Here is a 20,307-nt window from a genome sequence, read left to right as displayed (position 1 = left end):
CCAGGCACAGATAAAGGGACTCATCATGACTAAACCTGGGCAATGACTCTTTTGCATCCAGGCAACAATGACATCTGAGTCCAAGGAGGTAGCATTCCTGTCATTTAGAGAAGAGCTTGCTTAGCAGGGTTCTACATCTGAGACCCCTACCCCTTTCCCCTTTGTTGACACTCTACCTAATCGCAGAGATTGTCTCACATATCAGTCACCAAAACAAATATTGTACAGAAATAAAACCTCAGAACATTCACTACATTAATAATATCATATATGTTGACATCTAGAAAAAACTCTAGTGTCACTTTCCTTAACCTCCGCATTATAGGAGCATAATAACTTGGAGGTATGATAAGAGATTCAAATTCTTAGTGTTTGCAGGTAGAAGAGAGATTACACTTATTCTCTGTGGCCCCAGAAGGCATAAATAAGACTAGGCAAAAAAAAGTTACAGGGATGAAATTATGTTTCTCAGAATTAGAGTTGTCTGAAACAAACATGAGTTGCTTCATGAGACAAAGAGGAACTTTCAGTTCCATGTTTTTGAGCAGAAGCTGAGTGACCAGTTAGTCTGAAAAGGTGATTTATGCAGAGAAATGTATAGGGCAGAGTTTAACCAAAATTACTTTAAGATTCTTTCCAAGTCTAAGAAGCTATGATTTTATGATGCTTGGTGGAAATAAGTGACTTGCCCAAGGTGACAGTGAATCTGGTAACAGGATCAGCAATCTTTATGTATAAAGAAACAGATAGTAAATATTTTAGGCTTTGTGGGCCATGTGATCTCTGCCTCTCTAGTAGTATGAAAGCAGTCTTAGGCAATACATAAAGAATGAATATTGCTGTGTTCTAATAAAGCTTTATTTCCACAAACAGATGCAGGCCATAGTTGGCTGAACTCTGGTACAATAGGTTGAATTAAGACCCCTCAACAATGTCCAAGTCCTAATATCTGGAACTTGTGAATATGTTACACCTTACTTGGTAAAAAGGAACTTGCAGAAGGGATTAAGTTAAGGATTTTGAGATGGAGAAATTATCCTGGATTATCCAAAAGTACCCAATGTAATCATAAGGTGACAGGAAGAAGCCAGGAAGGGGATAGCCAGAGTGAAAAGTTGGAAGAACATAAGCAGAGGTCAGAGAAGAGAGAAAACATTATTCTGCTAGTTTGGAACATGAAGGAAGGAGCCATGAGCTAAGGAATGTAGGTGGCCTCTCAAACTGGGAAAAGCAAGAAAGTGGATTTTCTCCTAGAGTGTCCAAAAGAAACATAGGCCTACTGACACTTTGATTTTAGCCAGTAAAACTAATTTAGGACTTCTGACCTCCAGAACTATAAGAGAATAGAGTAATGTTACCTTGAGCCACTAAATTTGTAGTAATGTATTACAGCAGTAATAAGAAATCAATATACTTGGTCAAGTGGAAAAGTCATAACTGGACCCTAGATACCCTCATGCCCAACCCTGAGGTATTCCCATTAAATAACACTGAATAAATGCTATTAATTTATAAAAATGGGCCTTTCTTAGAGAATAATACAGACTCTATGTTAAAGAAAAAATATATTGTTTAGTGGTCATGGAAGACTGAAAAAAATGATCACAATTCCTCACCCCTCTTCTTATGAAGACCCTTTGCAACCAACTGCACAATTCCATCATCCAAAAGTAGAATCTATTTCCCCACTCCTAAATATGGGTTGGCCTGTGACTTGTTTTAGCCAATAGAATAAGGCAACAGTAATCATGTGACAGTCTCGAGTGTGGGCCTCAAGTATCCTGGCACACATCTGCTCTCTTTCTGGGTACTCTGCCACTGCTTTGTGAGCAAACCATGGCTAGACTGCTAGATGACCAGAGATGCATAGCCCTTTTACTCCCACAGCCCTAGACAGCAGCCAGCTGCCCAACAAAGCGTCCCTGTGGAGCTTGAATCTGTGAGGCACATTCCCCAATATTCCCACTCTCACACCACGGACGGATATAAGTTGACAAGTAAATTATCTGCTTTCATTTGAAGTCATTGATCTGGATCTCAAAGAAAGACCAGTTGAGATCAATTGGAAAGACACATGTGAAACGATTAACAGACCAAATCTATCCCTCAGTGTTCAAACGGAGAATGTTTGCAGTAAAACCAAAAATAATCTGGTCGTAGAAGAGTTTTACTTCATCGTATGTTTTTAGGAGTCTGAGCCTTTAGGTTCTCTGGCCAGCCTAGATGCAAATTTCCTACCACTTGAGGTAAATTACAGTTCAGTATGTGTCAGCTGGGAAGAGACCAGTAGTGATACTTCTAGCTCCTAGCTCCTTGAGGCTTAAAAAGGACAAAATACAACCAAAGAACACACAGGGAAGAAGTCATTAGAGGAGAAATTTTGAGGGACTGTGACAAGTGGGTGGTATGTAAGGAAAACAGTGGTGCGCCAGATGAACGGAGCAGTCTTGGCCATGGGAAGGAAGAATCATACTTACAGGTCAGCTTGAGGACAGCACCAGGGAGTACATATAGTGTGTCATATATGACTCTCAACTACCAATTGAGACGAATTGAATGTGGCCCATTTTTGTCTCATTGTTTTTGGTTTAGACAAATACGATATGCTTTTTTTTTTTTTTTTTTTTTTGCTTTATTGATTTTTTTTAGTGGGCAGACTTTTTTTGCTTCATTGTTTTCGATACTGATTAAATCATGTTTGCTTTATATGTCAGAGGTAAACAGAGTGATTTTTGCACTTGGATCAGCTTTTTAAAATATTGCCCCCTTTTTGTGATAGGTAACTTTTGAAGAATGAACCACTTGGATGAAAACAGGCAAATGATTTTCCAGCTTGTTATTGTTGTGTTTGGCGGATTTTTGCTTTTGTTGCTGCATTTTAGGGTGAGGGCCTATTTTATTTATTTTGTCCTTGGGAGTATACAAAAAGCCTAGAAAATAAGCCAAGAGAAAAATGTAGCAGACATAACTGTGTCCCATAAAGAGAACTTGAAGAAGGGGAGGGGGGTGTGTGTGTGAACTTCATGGAGGGTTAAATAAGATCCCTTGAATGTATAATTGGAAAAAGCAGATGAGGAAGTCAATCTATTTTCTAAATCAATAAAGAGATCCAATGACATTTGCATCTTTTCCTTGCGTAACAATAAAACACTTACAATCTGTTGTAGAATTTTGTAATTTAGTGAAAAAAAAGTGTACTTGCAAGTATCTACCACAGTACCTAGTTCAAAATAAATTCAAGTGATTTTAGTTGATTTTCCTTCTTTTGAAAAAAATTTTGTCATCAGGCCATCAATAGGTATTTTCCTATGCAGCATGTCTGCATGTATTTGAAGTTTTCCTTCAAGAAACAAAGTTCCTTCTACTAAATGGAACCGCATATATTTTAGTCATCTTTGTGCACATTTTCAAGAGTCAACGTTAGTGTGTGTGTGTGTGTGTGTGTGTGTGTGTGTGTGTGTGTATACACATACACACACACACACACACACACAATAACAACCAGCAGTCAACAAAGAGATTTCAATATCATTCAGGAAAGGAATGGAAAACATAAAAAAGAATAAAATCCATTTTTATCTCTTCTCAATGATGAGCAGAAGTATAAACTCAAGCAATTCTCAGTGTCATATTTTGAAATATCCTTTGCTATGACCTTCTGTGCCCGAAGATTTCTTCTCTAACGATTATCACTGTTAAAGTGAAAAGAGACAGTCAAACTTATCAGTGGAAGAGAAGGGTCAGCTCAGAGCACAGGCATTCCATACGACTGATTGAGCAAAGAACACATCCTACTGATTTCCTTGGGTCCCAAATGGTCATGGGAAGCTTTATTCTTTCTATTCATTGCAGAGAAGCTACATTATATATGGTAGTTCTTGTTTCCAATAGCTCTTTCTAGGGCAGCCTGTCCTCCACATCAGAGCCAATCCTGTCCAATCTGAGAACAGCCTGAGCCCTACTCACATATAGGTAGTGTGACTTGAATTTTAAGGTTTATATCCCTTCACCAAAATGATGATGGCATGAGATGGCCTGAGATGGCATGAGACTTGTATTTTTATTTTGGTAGGAAAGTAATATAAAAGAGAATTAGTTCTGTGTTGGCTATGTGAAGAATGAGAGATGTGCAAATTTAAACCTCAGAGACACAGGAATCTGAATAGATGATGATATATTAGAGAGTCACTAACATTATATAGTGGCTGAAATCATAAACACAGATATGTAAATTGAAGGGTTGGATTGAAGAGAAGTAATCAGGAAAAGAGAAGACAAATCACAGAGGTAAGAAATTGGAGGCCAAAGGAATACATAATTTAAAGAAATAGGGAGGGCAGTAAAATAATTAGCACATTGAAAAACCATGAGTCATAAGAAGCAATCATCAATTAATTTTACTCCCATATTTCCCTGATCTTTTGAATATACTGCATGGGCCTAATTCTTCTGTCTTCCCCTTGGATACAAAATGAGTCAGTTACCTGGCTTTTCTGGTCTTTCTTAGGCATAGAAAGTGTCATGGTTACTTTAAATTGTAAAGCACAGGTTCAATAAGAACAAAACTGGAGGCATCACACTTCCTGATTTCAAAAGATATTACAAAGCTATAATAATCAAAACAGTATGCTAATGACATAAACAGACATATAGACCAATGCAACAGAAAAGAAAGCCCAGAAATAAATCTACACATATATGGTCAACCAATCTTTGGTAAGAGTGTCACGCATACACAATGGGGACTGGGTTGTCTCTTCCATAAATGATGTTGGGACAACTGGATATTCTTATGCAGAAGAATGAAATTGGACCCTTATACCATATACAAAAATCAGCTCAAAATGGATTAAAGACAGCAAAACACTGGAAGTTGTAAACCTACTAAATGAAAATATTGGTTAAAGCTTCTTGACGTTGGTCTGGGCAATGATTTTTGGATATGACATCAAAGCACAGAAAACGAGCAAAAATAGACAAACGGAATTGCATCAAACTAAAAAGCTATGCACATCAAAGGAAACAAGCAAAAGAAGGAAAAGGCCACCTATACAATGGGAGAAAATATTTGCAAACCATCTGCAAAGGAATTAATATCCAAAATATATAAGAAACTCATACAATTCAGTGGAAGGAAAGAAAGAAGGGAGGGAGGGGAGGAGGGAGGGAGGGAGGGAGGGAGGGAGGAAGGAAGGAAGGAAGGAAGGAAGGGGAAAGGGAAAAGGAAAAGAACCCAATTAAAAATGAGAAAAGGAGGGGCGCCTGGGTGGCTCAGTTGGTTGAGCATCTGACTTCAGGTCAGGTCATGATCTTGCAGTTTGCAGGTTTGAGCCTTGCATTGGACTCTGTGCTGACAGCTCAGAGCCTGAAGCCTGCTTCAGATTCTGTGTTTCTCTCTGCCTCTCCCCTGCTCGCGCTATATTTCTCTCTCTCAAAAATAAATAAACATTATTTTTTTAAATGAGCAAAGAACAGAAGACATTTTTTCAAAGGAGACATACAAATGACCAACAGCTACATTAAAAGGTGCTCAACATCATTAACCATCAGGGAAATGCAAATCAAAACCACCATGAGATATCACCTTACACCTGTTATGATAGCTATTGTCAAAAAGACAAAAGGACCAAAGGTAACAGGTGTCGGTGAGGATGTGGAGAAAAAGGAACCCATGTATATTCCTGGTGGGAATGTAAATTGGTACAGCAATTATGGAAAACAGTATAGAAGTTCCTCAACAAACTAAAAAGTCTTTATGATAAGATACCACTTCCAGGTATATATCAAAGTAAATAAAATCAGCATCTTGAAAAGATATCTGCACCTGCATGTTCACTGCAGCATTATTCACAGCAGCCAAGATATAGAAATGAACTCAATGTCCATCAAAGGATGAATAGACAAAGAAGATGTGATACATACACACACACACACACACACACACACACACACACACACACACTGGAATATTATTCACCCATGAGAAAGAAGAAAATCCTGCTATTTACAGCAACATGGATGAACCTAGAGGACATTACACTAAATGGAATAAGCCAGAGAGAGAAAAACAAATATTGTATGGTATCACTTATATGTAGAAAGTGAGGCAATGAGAATGAAATGCATGGTAGCAGTTCCAATCAGCACAAGCACATGGTCTTCAAGTCCTCCCAGGTTCAGGGAAAGAGCAGGGTCATCCTCCCTGGAACTGACCCACAGTACAGCAGAAAGAGAGTTCTTTCTTAATAGCACTCGGGTTACCTAAGAGGGTCGGCGTTTACTCCCTACTGGGGGCAGAGGGTGAGAAAGTTAGGAATGGAGCCTATCAAAAGAATTAGGTAGGAGTATCAGACGGTGGGTTTGAGGAAAGGTAGGAGCCAATTATGAGGGAATTTGGAGACAAGAGGATTGGGAAAGATGTGATGTGTTCACAGAATAGCATTTCTGGAATTAGGAAAATATGAGAAGTAGAGAAGTTCCAAGAGATCAAAAAAAAAAAAAAATTCTGGTTGTGTTCATGAAAATTGGATGTTGGAATGGGAACTGAATGAATGAGAAGCAAGGAGGAAAATGGCGTTCCTTGGAGAAAGTTCTCAATGAATGGAAACATGGACGTCTGAAGATAAAAACAACGAGGATGGAGGCAAAGCGGTATCATTTCAGAGGACAATTTGTAATTTTTGAAAGGTAGTTCGGAGTCTGACTCGATATAATTACAATTCAGCTGATAGGTAAAGACATACAATTATACTTATATAGAATGTGTCATGAATCTTTTTACTTTGAACCCATAATTACCCTGGATCTTTTGTTCTTTAGAATCTACCTGGCTTTTTACACTCAGGCTGTCTCCTAGACTACAACCTACACTGATTGCTTTTACTTTACTGAGCTCTGCTTTCTTGATTTTAACCTCAGCACCTTATAATAATGTACTTTATACCTATTTTTTGGCTCTCCCTGTTCCTCATCAATTTTGGTTAACATGTAAATGCAATTTTTAGGGGCACCTGGGTGGCTCAGTCAGTTAAGCCTCCACTTCTTGATTTCAGCTCAGGTCATGATCTCATGGTTCATGGGATCCAGCTCCACGCCGGGCTCCATGCTGAGTGTGTCGCCTGTTTGGGACTCTCACTCCCTCTCTCTCTGCCTTCCCCTGTTCATGCACTGTCTCTCTCTGCCTCTCTCCCTTTCAAAAATAAATAAATAAACGTGTTTTTTTAAACAGATTTAATCCAGGGAGTTCAACTCCACTGTTAACAAGTCTTACTTCAGAGTGATAGGTGATAGAACACTATCCTGTAAGTCTTGATCCTGAATTCTACCGGGTAGAGTGTGGGATGGGTAGATAAACTAGAGAGAAGCAGAGTAGGGTAAAGGTCAGCCTGAATCTAAGGTCACTGAAGAGCAGATAAGTCATGTAATGAAGGAACCGAAATTCACTTAAATAAAGCTAAGTGAAAAAGCTGAGACCATTCGAAATCTGACCATTAATAAGGTGGTAGCACTGGGAAGAATACGAAGGAAGATCAGTAGAGAAAAATGGGTAAGAGACTGGCACAAAATGACATAGATGCATGAGCATTCCAAGGAGGAGAGTAGATTAGGGAAGGTACTTTTTCTCTGGTAATTAAGTGTTGTCAGAAAGACTATGAAAAATATAACAAACCTAAAGACAGAGGTGTCCAGGAGTGAAACACACCCACTAAGAATTGCAACTGGGGAACATGTGAGATGGCCTCTCAATAAAAAGTATGTAGAGGAGAATTATGTGCAATAATTGGCTCCAATTTTACTGTCAAAATCCTGGTAATACGTTTTATTTAACATTTACTGTACCATGTAGTTTCTATATTCATTCAGAGTGATTTAATATTTGTAGAAAAGAGTACTAATGCTCTCAGACCACCAAGATGATATTCCTTCCAATGGCAACAGAAATGGAACATCATGAATTAAAAAAAAATTGAGAGATATGTAATAAGAACAAGAATTATTTTGATAAATACGTTAAATATCATGTTAAAGATTTTTAATCACACTGAATTTCAGTAGAAAGCCAAATGCACTAGTTTTGAGTTCTTTTTCAATAATTTACCCTGTCACCCTGTCCACACTCTAATCGAGGTGTTAATGAAGAGTGTAACAGCCAAAAGGCAGGCAGCAGGGGGCAATGAGTTGAAAAGAGCCCAGATAATCTCAAACCCTTGACTAATTAGCAATTATATTTATAAACACACACACACACACACACACACACACACACACACACACACACACACACTGAGAAACAGCTTTGATTGGTGTATACAGAACATAATGCTGGTTGCTTGGAGATACGAATGCCATAGAATTCAAGGATATAGTCCCAACCCGAGGCAAATTTATAACCTGACAAGACCAAAAAAACACACATGGAATTGGCATTCCAGCACATTTTCAAAAATACAGCAATGAGCACAAATGCATGAAAGTAAATGCTCACCGATATACTGGGAATGGGAAGTAGAACATTAAAGACCATGTAACTTTGAAAAGTGGTTAATTTACTTTCAAAATGTACTTTACACACTGGGGAAAAAATCGTATCACTTAATACAAAATTATGTTTCTAATCTGGTCTTTGAACCTAAATTAGAAAAGCAAGGAAAACATAAGTGGATGAAGTAAATTAATAATTAAATTAGCAATAAATTCAGGGGACATGTAGAACAAGGGATATACATGCATATGCTATGTATCCTGGCTCTTATATTTTGTGTGTGTGTGTGTGTGTGTGTGTGTGTGTGTGTGTGTGTGTCACATTGATTTCTATGGATATCTCTTTACCTTCTTTTCTCCATCCAAATTGTAAGTTCCTTGAGGGAAAATGATTTTAACTAAATATTCCCAGACCTTAACACTATGTATCAACATATAGCAAACTATATATCGGAACTCTAGGAAATATTCAAAGATTACTATTATGTTCAACAAGCGCAGACATCAAAGAGTCAAAAATATATCAACAAACTAGAGGGACTAAAAATACTGCTTTTTACAAAAAAATACTGACCAAAAAAATCACTGTTAGGAGAAAAATTAACTACAAATATTATTCAACACAAATACTTAAATATTAATTATTAAAAATGTTTACCTTCCAGTCTGAGGATCAAATCCAAAGTAATGGTCTCTACAATGGTCACAACTTTGCCCAGCAACAGAAGCATCCTGGCAAATGCACTGACCAGTTAGACTATTGCAGATGTGATGAACTGCACCTGTTATATGGCATGAACATGGCAGGCAGCCAGTGGCATTGCCTGGAGAAATATAAAAACCTGGAGATAAAGAAATAAAAAGTTTTTATATATAGCTCCTATCCAGTCTTTTCTGTAAAAGATACTGTTTTGATTACACAAAACCCAGAACACTATTGTGGCACTTCCCAACTCCCGATACAAATGTGTTTATAGCTGCTCTTAACAAGTGTATCGGTTACAACCAAAGAAGGGCCAAGTAAATAATTTACATGGTACCTGGGTGTCTCCCAGGCAATGAAAATTCAGTGCATGTAAAATCTACCTCACGATCTTTCCACTAAAAACTAGCCCTCCTGTAATATCTCCATTCCCACAAATAGTGCCGCCATTTATTCAGCTGCTCAGCCTACAGCCCTGAGACATCTTTGGGAAGGGACCCAGATAAAAACACAAGATGGCCAGTCTAAATGTAAATTTTGGATAAACAATGAGCCTTTATAGTAAAAGTATGTGTCATGTGCTTATATCAGAAAATTATGATTATCTAAAATTTAATTTTAACTGAGAATTCTGTAGTTTGCTAAAACTGGCAACCCTTGAGTCCTTCCCATCCCTCCACCCCTACATCTATCTACTTACCAAGTCCTATGGATGCTGTCTTCTAAGAATTTTAAACTTTCTTTTTTTTAAGTTTATTTATTTTGAGAGAGAGAGAGAGAGAGAGAGAGAGAAGAGAGAGAGAGAGAGAATGTGAGTGGGAGAAAGGCAGAGAGAGACAGGGAGATAGAGGATCCCAATGCAGGGCTCAATGTCATGAACCATGAGATCATGACTTGAATTGGACACTCAATTGACTGAGCCACCCTGGCACCCCAGGAATTTTAAACTTTCTACTCTCCATCCTTAGGGCTGTCTCCCTAGTTACAGTCACCACTAAGTTTATTTTAGTAAATACTATGAAACAGAGGCAATGGTAAGAGAGCCTTATATTCACTATCTCACTTCCCACAGCAATGCTAATAATTAGGTATTATTATTACATCCATTATACACACACACACACACACATATATATATATAATATATATATATATATATATATATATATATATATATATATATATATATGACAACACTGAAGGTTACAAAGGGTAACAAACTTTCTTAAAACAATAGTCAACAAATAGCAGATATAATCATCTCAACTACAGAGGCTGTCTCATCTAATGGCCCCCTCCGGTCCCCCTCCAATCTATTCTTTTTTTTTAATGTTTATTAATTTATTTGAGAGAGAGCGAAAGGGAAAGAGAAAGCAGGGGAGGGGCAGAGAGAGAGGGAGGGAAGAGAATCCCAGGCAGGCTCAGCGCTGTCAGCCCAGAGCCCAATGCAGGGCTCAGCCTCACAAACCACAAGATCGTGACCAGAGTCAAAATCAAGAATAAAATGCTCAACTTACTAAGCCACCCAGGAGCCCCCAATCTATATTTCATAGAGTATCTGGAAGAACATTTTTCAGAGTGTAGTTTAAATACCTCATTCCTCTACTGAAAATTGTTTGATGGCTTCCTATTCCCTTTAGGAAAAAAATCCAAATTCCTAAAGCAGCCTCCAGTCATCCTGGCAGGTCCCACCTCTATCTTCAGCTTCCTTTCACTGCTCATTCCCAACTCATTCTGCTCCAGTCATACTTCTTCCTGTTCTTGACACCTAACAGCCTTTTCATTGGCATGTCTGTCTGCTGAAATGATTTTGACCTTTCCTTTCTGCTTGGTTCACTCCTACGCCCATCAGGTCTTGTGACTTCCTTGAGTAACCTACCCTGGGAAAGTTTAAATATGCCTGTCACAACTTCATAGCATCTTGTTTATTTACTTTAGAGTGCTCATGAAAATTATAATTAATCTCATCTCACCAGATTGTAACCTCCGTGAAGGCAAGAACCTTATCTGAAAAATTCACCACTGCCTCCCCAGTACCCAGTACAGTGCTTGTCACAAAGTAGGCATTCCCTAAACATTTGATTATACCACACACGTACCAAATTATAAACAGGCATTAATTTCCACAAGTACTATGTTTAAAAATCCACAAAACTTAGGTTAATTGTAAACCCCATATTTGTTTCTTATAGCAGAAAGAAAGAAAGAAAGAAAAATATGATTAAAAACATTTTCAAATTACTTAAAATTTCTTGGACCCAGAAAGTGGAAGTCAATAGTCAGAAACGTTGAAAGGCATTAGACATTAGAATAATGGAGCAGGCGTATGAGGGAGATGGTTCTTGGTGTTGTGTGTATGTGTATGTTTGCACAGAAGCACATGCACACACAAGCACATGCATAATGTTACAAGGAATTATATTGTAACAAGGGAGAGGGGGATTACAGAAAGATTCTAATGAATAAAGTTCTGACAAATGAAAATGATTTGTACAATTGTCATGATCACTAATTTGGGTATATATCACTGAAACTCAAAGAGAGAAAGAACATGAACACAAAGTGAATCCATTTTGTGTTACCATAATATAGGGGAAAACAAAAAGTAATTGGAATATATTATAAATCTCATTTGAGGCTCTGGTTGAAAACAAGCCATTCTCTCATGGCCATCAACAATTTGTTTTTCTTCTCCTAGGCCCAGACTATTCTCTCTTAGAAAGTTTCAGAAATAGTCAAATAGAAAAGATTGTGCTCAAAGAAAAGGAAGAAACTCAAAATCAGTGCCATTCTAACCAGTAGGAAAGAACTGATATTATCATTTTTATAGTAATTGACAACTAGATTATGTCATTTGCTCTTTTGCATCCACTGACAGCAGTTTGCCTTCTATGTGTTTCCGAAATATAGTTATGTAAATTAATATATATATTCACGTACATGATTCATCATATAATCAAAGTCACACACTTCAAAGGTTTTTATTTTGAATTCAAGACCACTGTGGCTGTGATTCTACGTATTTTTCTTCCTGTGAAGCTACCTAGGTCCTTAAATTCATGATGATGGCATCATGAAGGTACTAACCGCTCTCCAATTTGGATAAATTACCCATTAACACAGATACTTAGAAGTAGAATTAATTCGGACTTATTGCAATAGCTTCAAGCCACAGCGAATTCGAGAACAATTATGGATGATTTTTACAAGAAATGATTTATTAGATAAATCTGTAAATACAACGGGGGTATATTTTGTTGTGGAAAATTGGGTTGCCCAACTTTTAGAAAGAAAAAAAATGCCATAGAAAAATCAGAGATATAAGCAGAGAAGAACAAAAATGGGGGTGGGGGGGAAACACACATACAACCAAGGAAGCTGCAACCTGGAGGTAGGTCTTCAAGGAAAAGCCTGCACTGAAACTTGTCTTGGGGTTAATTCCCATCCTCCTCTCTGGAGCATGATTATAAAGGTTAATCCCACCAGTATTTTACTTGTCCTATTTTTAAGCAGTTCTAATTAGGATGACTCAGGTACCTTCCTGCTCAATGATTACTTCTTGCCTTACCTGAATGTGCCTAATTCTAGACCATTACCTCTCCTTTTATGACTTCCAACTATAGAAAACAACATTTTCCCTTCCCTCCTACTTAAACTTCAACTCCTGAGTGCAGCTTAAAGATAACTGACCTTAATTTTCTTTAACTCAATACATTTCTGATCTCCTTCCATTAACTCCACACATCACGTTCCACATCTTCATGGCCATAACAGTTTAACTGATCTTTTGGAGATTTCTGTCCACGAATGATTTTGTACCACATTCTGAAGTGCGGTCATTAAGACAACACTATTACCTTACATTAGTTAGTGCTGAGAGTTTGGACATAGAGAGCAAAAATCAGCCCACTATGTTTGTGAATTTCCCCAGTTTTATTTTGGCTAACCCTGGCCCCAAACAAGGCAAGTCTGATGGGGAAAACAATGTGTTATGCAGTTAAAGCAAAAAGTCACCCTTATCATAAAATACCGTTGCTGTATCCAGGAGAAGACTTGCAGAATCCTTAGAGTTCAAAGTTATTAGCAAGGCAGCTGGTATTATCTCCTGTAGTGGCTATTTGCACAGCACAGCACTGTCCTGGGCATTAAAGAAGAGCCCATTTCCTACCAATGTCCCTCCTGAGGACCATGAACAACCAGGCTTTGCCAAGGTCTTGAAATGGGAGAGAGAAAACAAGTTTAACCCCTAGGCCTTATTCAGAAAAGGAGGGCAGAGCTGAGGCTAAGCACTAATTATAAGCCATTTAGAAGAAATAATTCTCACCTTAAGCCAGAGAATGGACATAGTATTAAGCGAAGAGTCTAGGGAGGAATTTGTAGCTCACGCATACCAAGCAACAAACTTTTTTAGTAATGGTTTAAACAATCAATGTTTTCAGAATGAAGCATAGAGAGCGATGCTAATTTTCAAATAAAAGCAATAATAATTTTCTTCCATTTGGTAATATTATATAAAAATGCTAAAGTTATTATTCAGAGTTGGCCAAATGTCAATGAATGCATCAATAAATATTAATATTATTCATTCCAAGGTATAATTTTCTTATTTAAAAGTTTTTAAAAACTCAAATTAGTTTAGATGTTTTAAAGTCTCTGCTCCTATTCTTTCCTCCTGGACTGCTATACGTTCCTTGACTACTTTACCAATTCTTTTTTACTTTTAAGACTCAGCTCAGGAATCATGTTCTGAACTAAGTGTTCCATATCCCCCATTCTTCAAGTTCTTCAAGAATGTATCAGTTCCTTCACTTTACTTCTTCTGTATATTGGATATTTCTAACATTGCACTTCTCACTCTGTTATATTTACATACAGGGCCTTTCCTCCTACAAAACTATGATGCCTTAATATATTTATGATTGTATATCTTACAATAGCATAGCCCCTGGTACACAGTAATGTACGTAATAGATGATTAGTGGAACAATGGCTATGTGAATGAAATGGATAGATGGCTACATGGGTAGGTGGGTGGCTGGCTGGCTGGTTAGATATCTGTTACCCCTTAAAATATGAGATGATCTCTTTAACATTTTAAAGAGACACGGTAAACATAAGACCATAATGATTGGTCAAAGTAGCCTCGCCTATCAGGAAGGATAGCAGGGAATGTTATATGAATCATGCACAATATATTTAAAATGTAATCTTTGCCATATCAGAAGATGGAAAAGAAATTGAGAAAGAAAATGTCAGTCAAAAACTATGTCTCCTCATCTTAGAAGAAAGAATATACTAACATGCTCATATAAGGGAAAACATTCTATTGGACTTTTCTGCTTTAGAAAAACCTAGAGTTTTCCTATTTATGTGAATATCCATGAAGGGCTTTCATGTGTGTATTCTTTAAAAATCAAATTCAATAACAACAATGAATATAAATAATGGAGGCTCTGATTGTGTCCTGTAAAGTATAACACATAGATATGTGTACTCACAATCCACAGAAGCACTTTTGCATCCTTTGCCCCCATTTTTCTGTCTCAGTGGTTATCGGATGTTGCCCTCCCAGGCCATTGCAACCATCCCAGAAATGTATCCAACTTAGTCCACAGAGATCATCCCAATTCTAGACCCCTCGGTTCCAGTCTTCATTATCTGATCACAGTAGCCTCTCAGAACTCTGTTAATTTTCATTTTATGATGATAACTCAGATTCTACACAACAAGAGATCTCCCAGGACCTAAAAGCAGTTAGCCAGAATCATAGATGGGGATGGGGATGGGGATGAGCTTGAGGGTGAGGGAACATTACAAACACTTGTAAGGGTACCTCTTTTAACTCACACTCAGATATTTATTGAGTGGTTGATTATGACAAATATACAATTATTCAGAAAAATGTTTTACTCTTTCAGAGTACAGACTCTAGTCTAGGGTCCGTTGGACCTGGATTTGTAAACATTTCTTCTACTTAATTAGAATCATTTTCCCTACTATAAAGTGGGAAAATACTGGTCCTTCCAGCATATAAATACGGTGCATATTAAATGGGACTTTTCAGATAAAACCCTATTACAGGGTCTGGCAAACAGTAGACACTCAGTAAATATTATCTATTATCACCATTGCCATTTTTATGAGCCAATTTTCTATGAAAGTGGGATTTTCCTAAATTAAACTTTAAATAATGACTTGTCAATGTGCTTTTTTTTCCTCCACAGATGTGCCTGAGATTATGGTCCATATTGCTCATGACAAGATTCTTTTCTGGTGGTTTATGAAGGAATAAGCTCTTATCCTGAGACTCAGGTCTCTTTGTGAAAAACACGTTAATCTGCAAAACTGTTTCACCAAACACGAGGACATGTGGCATATCTGGATCTCAGCTTTGAAACAATGATTTTTAATGGAATATCAGCCATCTAATTCCAATTCCATTGGTAGTGTCTTACATGCAATTCTGGTTTATGAGCTCATTACTTAACAAAGATGATATGCTTCTTAATGAAACAAGATACTTTGTTTTAGTTTCTAATAGTCTGTATGAATTATAAAACAAAACCAAAAGTAAATATCAGAGGGAAGCATGAGGAACTGTCCTATTAGCACAAAACATGTCATATGAAGCTGTTTTCATTATAAATTAGCCTTTATTTTATTCCAGAGCTGCAGAGTCCTCAATAAACCCTCTCTGCCTCTGGTTCTCAAGGACAAGGGCGGGTCACTGGCTCAGGATGCCTTGACATCCTTCCCTGCATTTTTCGGCCTAGCCTCTGATTAAGTGCTTGCTGCTGAACGTTACGAGGTCATCCAGCACTGAAAAAACGAACTGGGAAAACATATTTAGTGCTATATTTATTAGTGTGGGTATGTGTACATTCATATATGTACACACACTCCAAATAATTTTAAATTAAAGCATTTTTAAAATACTTAATGGAGGTTAAGCAGCATTTTTAACCTCTGTTCAAGTTATTGAATGGCATATTAAAACCAATGTGGCTCTAATGTACCTTCTAATGTGCACTGCTGCTTTAACAAATTGCCTATAAATTTTAGTTGAATTAAGCCTATTCCTTGTACATTCATAGTAAGGTTAGGTTAATAATACATGAGGTTTCATTATATGCACCTTCCTTAATAATGTTTTTTAAGAAAGTGGAACAAGAATCTATGGGCAGTAATCTAGTAGGGGCCAGTAATATTTACAACCGCAGATGAAAAAGGCAGGAAGAAGTCCTTAGGCTTGCCAGTTCACCCCTCCTACCCCTTACTTCCCCCTCCACCACTCAACGCGCCCGTGTGGAGCTTCTTCCCTGTGGTATGTAATCTAGGTCTCTCAGATGTGTTTAAAGAAGGAGAAAGAAAGCTTCAGATTGCAGTAGTGCATTTTAATGTGTGTACTGCAGAGTTGGCTACTGTGAAACATCCATTTATGATAAAGATACTTCAGGATAAGGGTTCTCTCCCTCAATGTAAATTTCACAGCAAGAGACAATAAAACTGGAAAACAAAATTCAAAGTACTTTCTGAAGCTAGAATGTAGGACCAAAAAACAAAACAAAACAAAACAAGAGGTCCACAAACACATTAGGACCTCTCCATATGCTACATCCATGTGCACAGAACATGCTGTTTTGTAAAAAAAAAAAAAAAAAAAAAAAAAATCCATTAGATACTTAGACCACTGTTTTCTTTCCTTCCTTGCGTAGGGTAAAAACCACATCCTCTCTGTATGTTTTCAAAGGAGCACACTCACATACTTGCACTATGCCCGTGCCGAAAAAGAATTTATGCCACTAGGGTAATTTTTAATGTAAGTATTAATTGGGGAAACACAGATGGAGTACCCACCAGGGAGATACTGCCCTATGTGCCTGGGATAGAGCACGGAACAACATGAGGAACAGCAGTTAGACTTGGAGGCTGGAGAGAAAGAAACGATGTAAAGACTTGTGGAAACGAGGTTAGAGAAAGATCATGGACATTCCAGTTCACGCAGGCCATGTTTCTACCCACGGTGATGGGAAGACGATGCAGGACAGACTGATGCGGTCGGACTACAGTTTGCACAGCGTCCCTTTGGCTGCATATTGAGAAGTGACTGGAGAAGAATAAAGAGGAGAAAGGAAGTTTAGGAGGCTTGTCAGCTAGTTCAGGAGAAAGATGAAAATGGATGGGGGCGGGGACGGGTAAAAAGTGGTCTGATTCTAGATCTGTTTGAAGGTAAAAGCAACAGGACTGATTCTGATTGAACAGACAAGGGTTGTAGACACAGAGAGGAATCTGATGGGAGCTGCAAGGATTTGGCTGAAAAGATCACCAGGGCAGATCACGAGAATCTACCAGGGAAACATTTCAGTTAAGCAGAATCAAACTTTTCCCTTCCCAAATCCCCAAAAATGAGATAAAAGAAAGAGAGAAGAGGAAATGGAGGTGAATGGCAGAGGTAAGTAAAAGCTAAGCACTTGCAGTGAAGTGACCAACAGTAAGCTGACTGATTCAGGCTGTATAACTCTAGAAAAAGAGGCTCCAGACATATCTGAAGTCAGGTGTGAGGGGCAGTGAGTCTCCTCCCCAACCAGAAGATTTTCCCTCTTGAATTGTGAGAGAAGACAATGAGTTTTCTCTTTAGAAGTTAAACCAAAGAGTGTTTGGGGTCAACAGGTGCAGGGACAAAGCGCTATAGTAAATGCAGGGATCATAGAGAAGGCTGCCTGTGATAGATGATTTCATGTGTCAACTTGGGTAGGCTCGGTGTTGTTCAGTTGTTTGGTCACACACTAGTCCAGGTGTTGTGATAAAGGTATTTTATAGATTTTCTCAGGATATAAGAACACTAATCTACAGAAATAAGGGCCCACTGAGTGCTCAGAAAAATTATTTAACAAAAGCATGTCACCATGAAATTTTCAGAAATAAGGGATGTAGAAAGGGTAGATGCTTCTAGAATATAAGAAAGAAAAGGAAAGGAAAGGAAAGGAAAGAAAAAAAGAAAAGAAAAGAAAAAAAGAAAAGAGTAACCTAATTGACATTGCAAGAGTATAATGTTGAAATAAATTTGTTGAGTGAAAATGATTCTATACAGTGGTAGAATTTCAGATAGTTATGAGTGTGGAATAAAGTTAATTTCAGACATTCAAAATTCTAAAAACACAAACAAACTACTTCTTCCCTATACCCTTCCTCACAAGCTACTGAAGTGTGTTCTCTACCAAATACACATATAATATAAGAAAAAAGAACACATCGGATTCAGGAAATCGCATCCAGCAAAGGAGATGTGTAAAGGAAATTCTCAGTACAGCTGATATATATATACACATCTCCTATTGGTTCTGTTTCTCTGGAGAACCCTAACACAAATACCCTTGTTAAAACTCCTGATTATTTCTGTGTCTTCAATTAAACAAACCATTTACTGAATGCATGCAATGTACAAGAAACTACACTAGTACCGTGGCTACGCGAGTTGCATAAGATAATCCTTGCTCTCAAGATATTGAAACTCTAACAAGGGAAATAATCAACTGCACAAATACATAAAATACAAGAATGTTTAAATATGATAATTATTTTCATTAATGATGATGATCTCCATTCTACATTTTCCTTAAGAGAGAAGACAATTTTCCATGAACCTTTGGAGAGAAGTTTTGTGACAACTGTGCTTAGGGAAGTAGCCAGTAAGGTATTATTCTCCTAGAAAACCAACACTATAAATAAATTGCATAAAAGAAAGGGGCCAGAGGGAGACAGACGAGACCATCAGGGGAAAGAAAATATTACGTATGAGTTTCTAATATTTTCATGTTTAAATTTGATTTGTATTCTTATCAAAATTTATATGCAGATCATTTTAAAACTCAAATAGAATTTAAAGGCTCACAGCTTATCAGTCCACTGCTCCATCCTTCTCCCAGGAATCTCCCTGCCCAGAGCAATCACCTTCAACACTCTTAGATGTTTCTTCTGGCTTTTATTTCTGTATTTCTCAATAACATATATATGTATGCATAACAATATTTCTCAATAACATATATATATACACACATATATATGTTCTCAACAACATATATATGTTGTTCCATCTCAATTTTGAAATTTTAGATTATTGTCTTTCTACATTAGAGGATAAGTATTCAACTTCTTATATCCTTCCTCAATAATCCCTCTATTTGGTTAAATCAATATTCAGAGATTGACTATATGAGTACAGAAATCTACTTCACAGTTATGCTATATAATATGCTTTGATTGTATTTCCTTTCTTGAAAAATTTGCCTTTCATTAGTTTCATAGGAATCTCTTAGGAATTTCTAGGCATCAAAACCCTCCAATAGAACCATACTCAAGAAATCATTTTTGTTGTTGTTTTGTTTTGTTTTTGTTTGGGGGGGTGTTTTGTTTTTGTTTTGCTACTGAATATATGGACTTCAGGAGGATCTGAACCCCTGATCCTCCCATTCTGATTTAAGCCAGCTGATGTCTAGTTCTGTTGCACAGCTATATCCTAAGAGCAAAACACTCAATAAGCTTTACAACAGCTAATCACTCAACAGGATATAACATTTGATCTATTAGCTTTGGCTTTTTTTTAAAAATAAATTATGGTTGTTTGTGTAGGAGACTGAGTACCATATTTCCAAAATTAGAGATATTAATAAATAGTAAAAGAAAAGTTTCATCTTAGCATATATAAAAAAAAGTGATTGCAAATTTGGAAAGATGATTCGGAAGCCGAAAGACTGCAAGGTATTATACCTTTCACACGGGCCATCCACACAGCTCTCAGTAATATTCCTGTTTTCTGAGATACCACATCGCTCCTACCTGAAATAGTGCCCCCTAGAAGCCATGCTTCTTTTATGTGATCCTGACACTCCTGGCCTTAATGTATTGGCTCAGACATAGCCACCCTAACAAAACTGAGTCAATTAGAATATTCTTCTTGAAATTGTAACCACAAAGTAGCTAATAAGTCTCTCTGTATTGCTAGAATGGTAATGAGGTAGACACTTAACCATGCAGAGAGGGAGAGACCAGCAGAGTGTGTCCTTCTACAGAGAGAGAGAGAGAGAGAAAGAGAGAGAGAGAAACAGAGAGAGAAACAGAGAGAG

The 20,307-nt window shown here is 37.5% G+C and overlaps 1 protein-coding gene across 3 annotated transcripts in view; it reads right to left on the bottom strand.

The window, feature by feature from the left end:
* The window catches only part of USH2A (usherin), a 739,062-nt gene that overhangs the window by 558,585 nt on the left and 160,170 nt on the right, over positions 1-20,307 (bottom strand). For all 3 annotated transcript variants that reach the window (XM_019465619.2, XM_053908979.1, XM_053908980.1), the window contains exon 14: positions 9,140-9,323. In XM_019465619.2, coding sequence (XP_019321164.2) covers positions 9,140-9,323 — 184 coding nt within the window. The remainder of the gene's footprint in view (positions 1-9,139; positions 9,324-20,307) is intronic.

Source organism: Panthera pardus, unplaced genomic scaffold, assembly GCF_024362965.1.
Source record: "Panthera pardus isolate Hobbes unplaced genomic scaffold, ASM2436296v1 HiC_scaffold_21, whole genome shotgun sequence".
NCBI lineage: Eukaryota > Metazoa > Chordata > Mammalia > Carnivora > Felidae > Panthera > Panthera pardus.
Note: the sequence above shows the minus strand (reverse complement) of the source record. Positions and strands in the feature narration are given on the sequence as shown.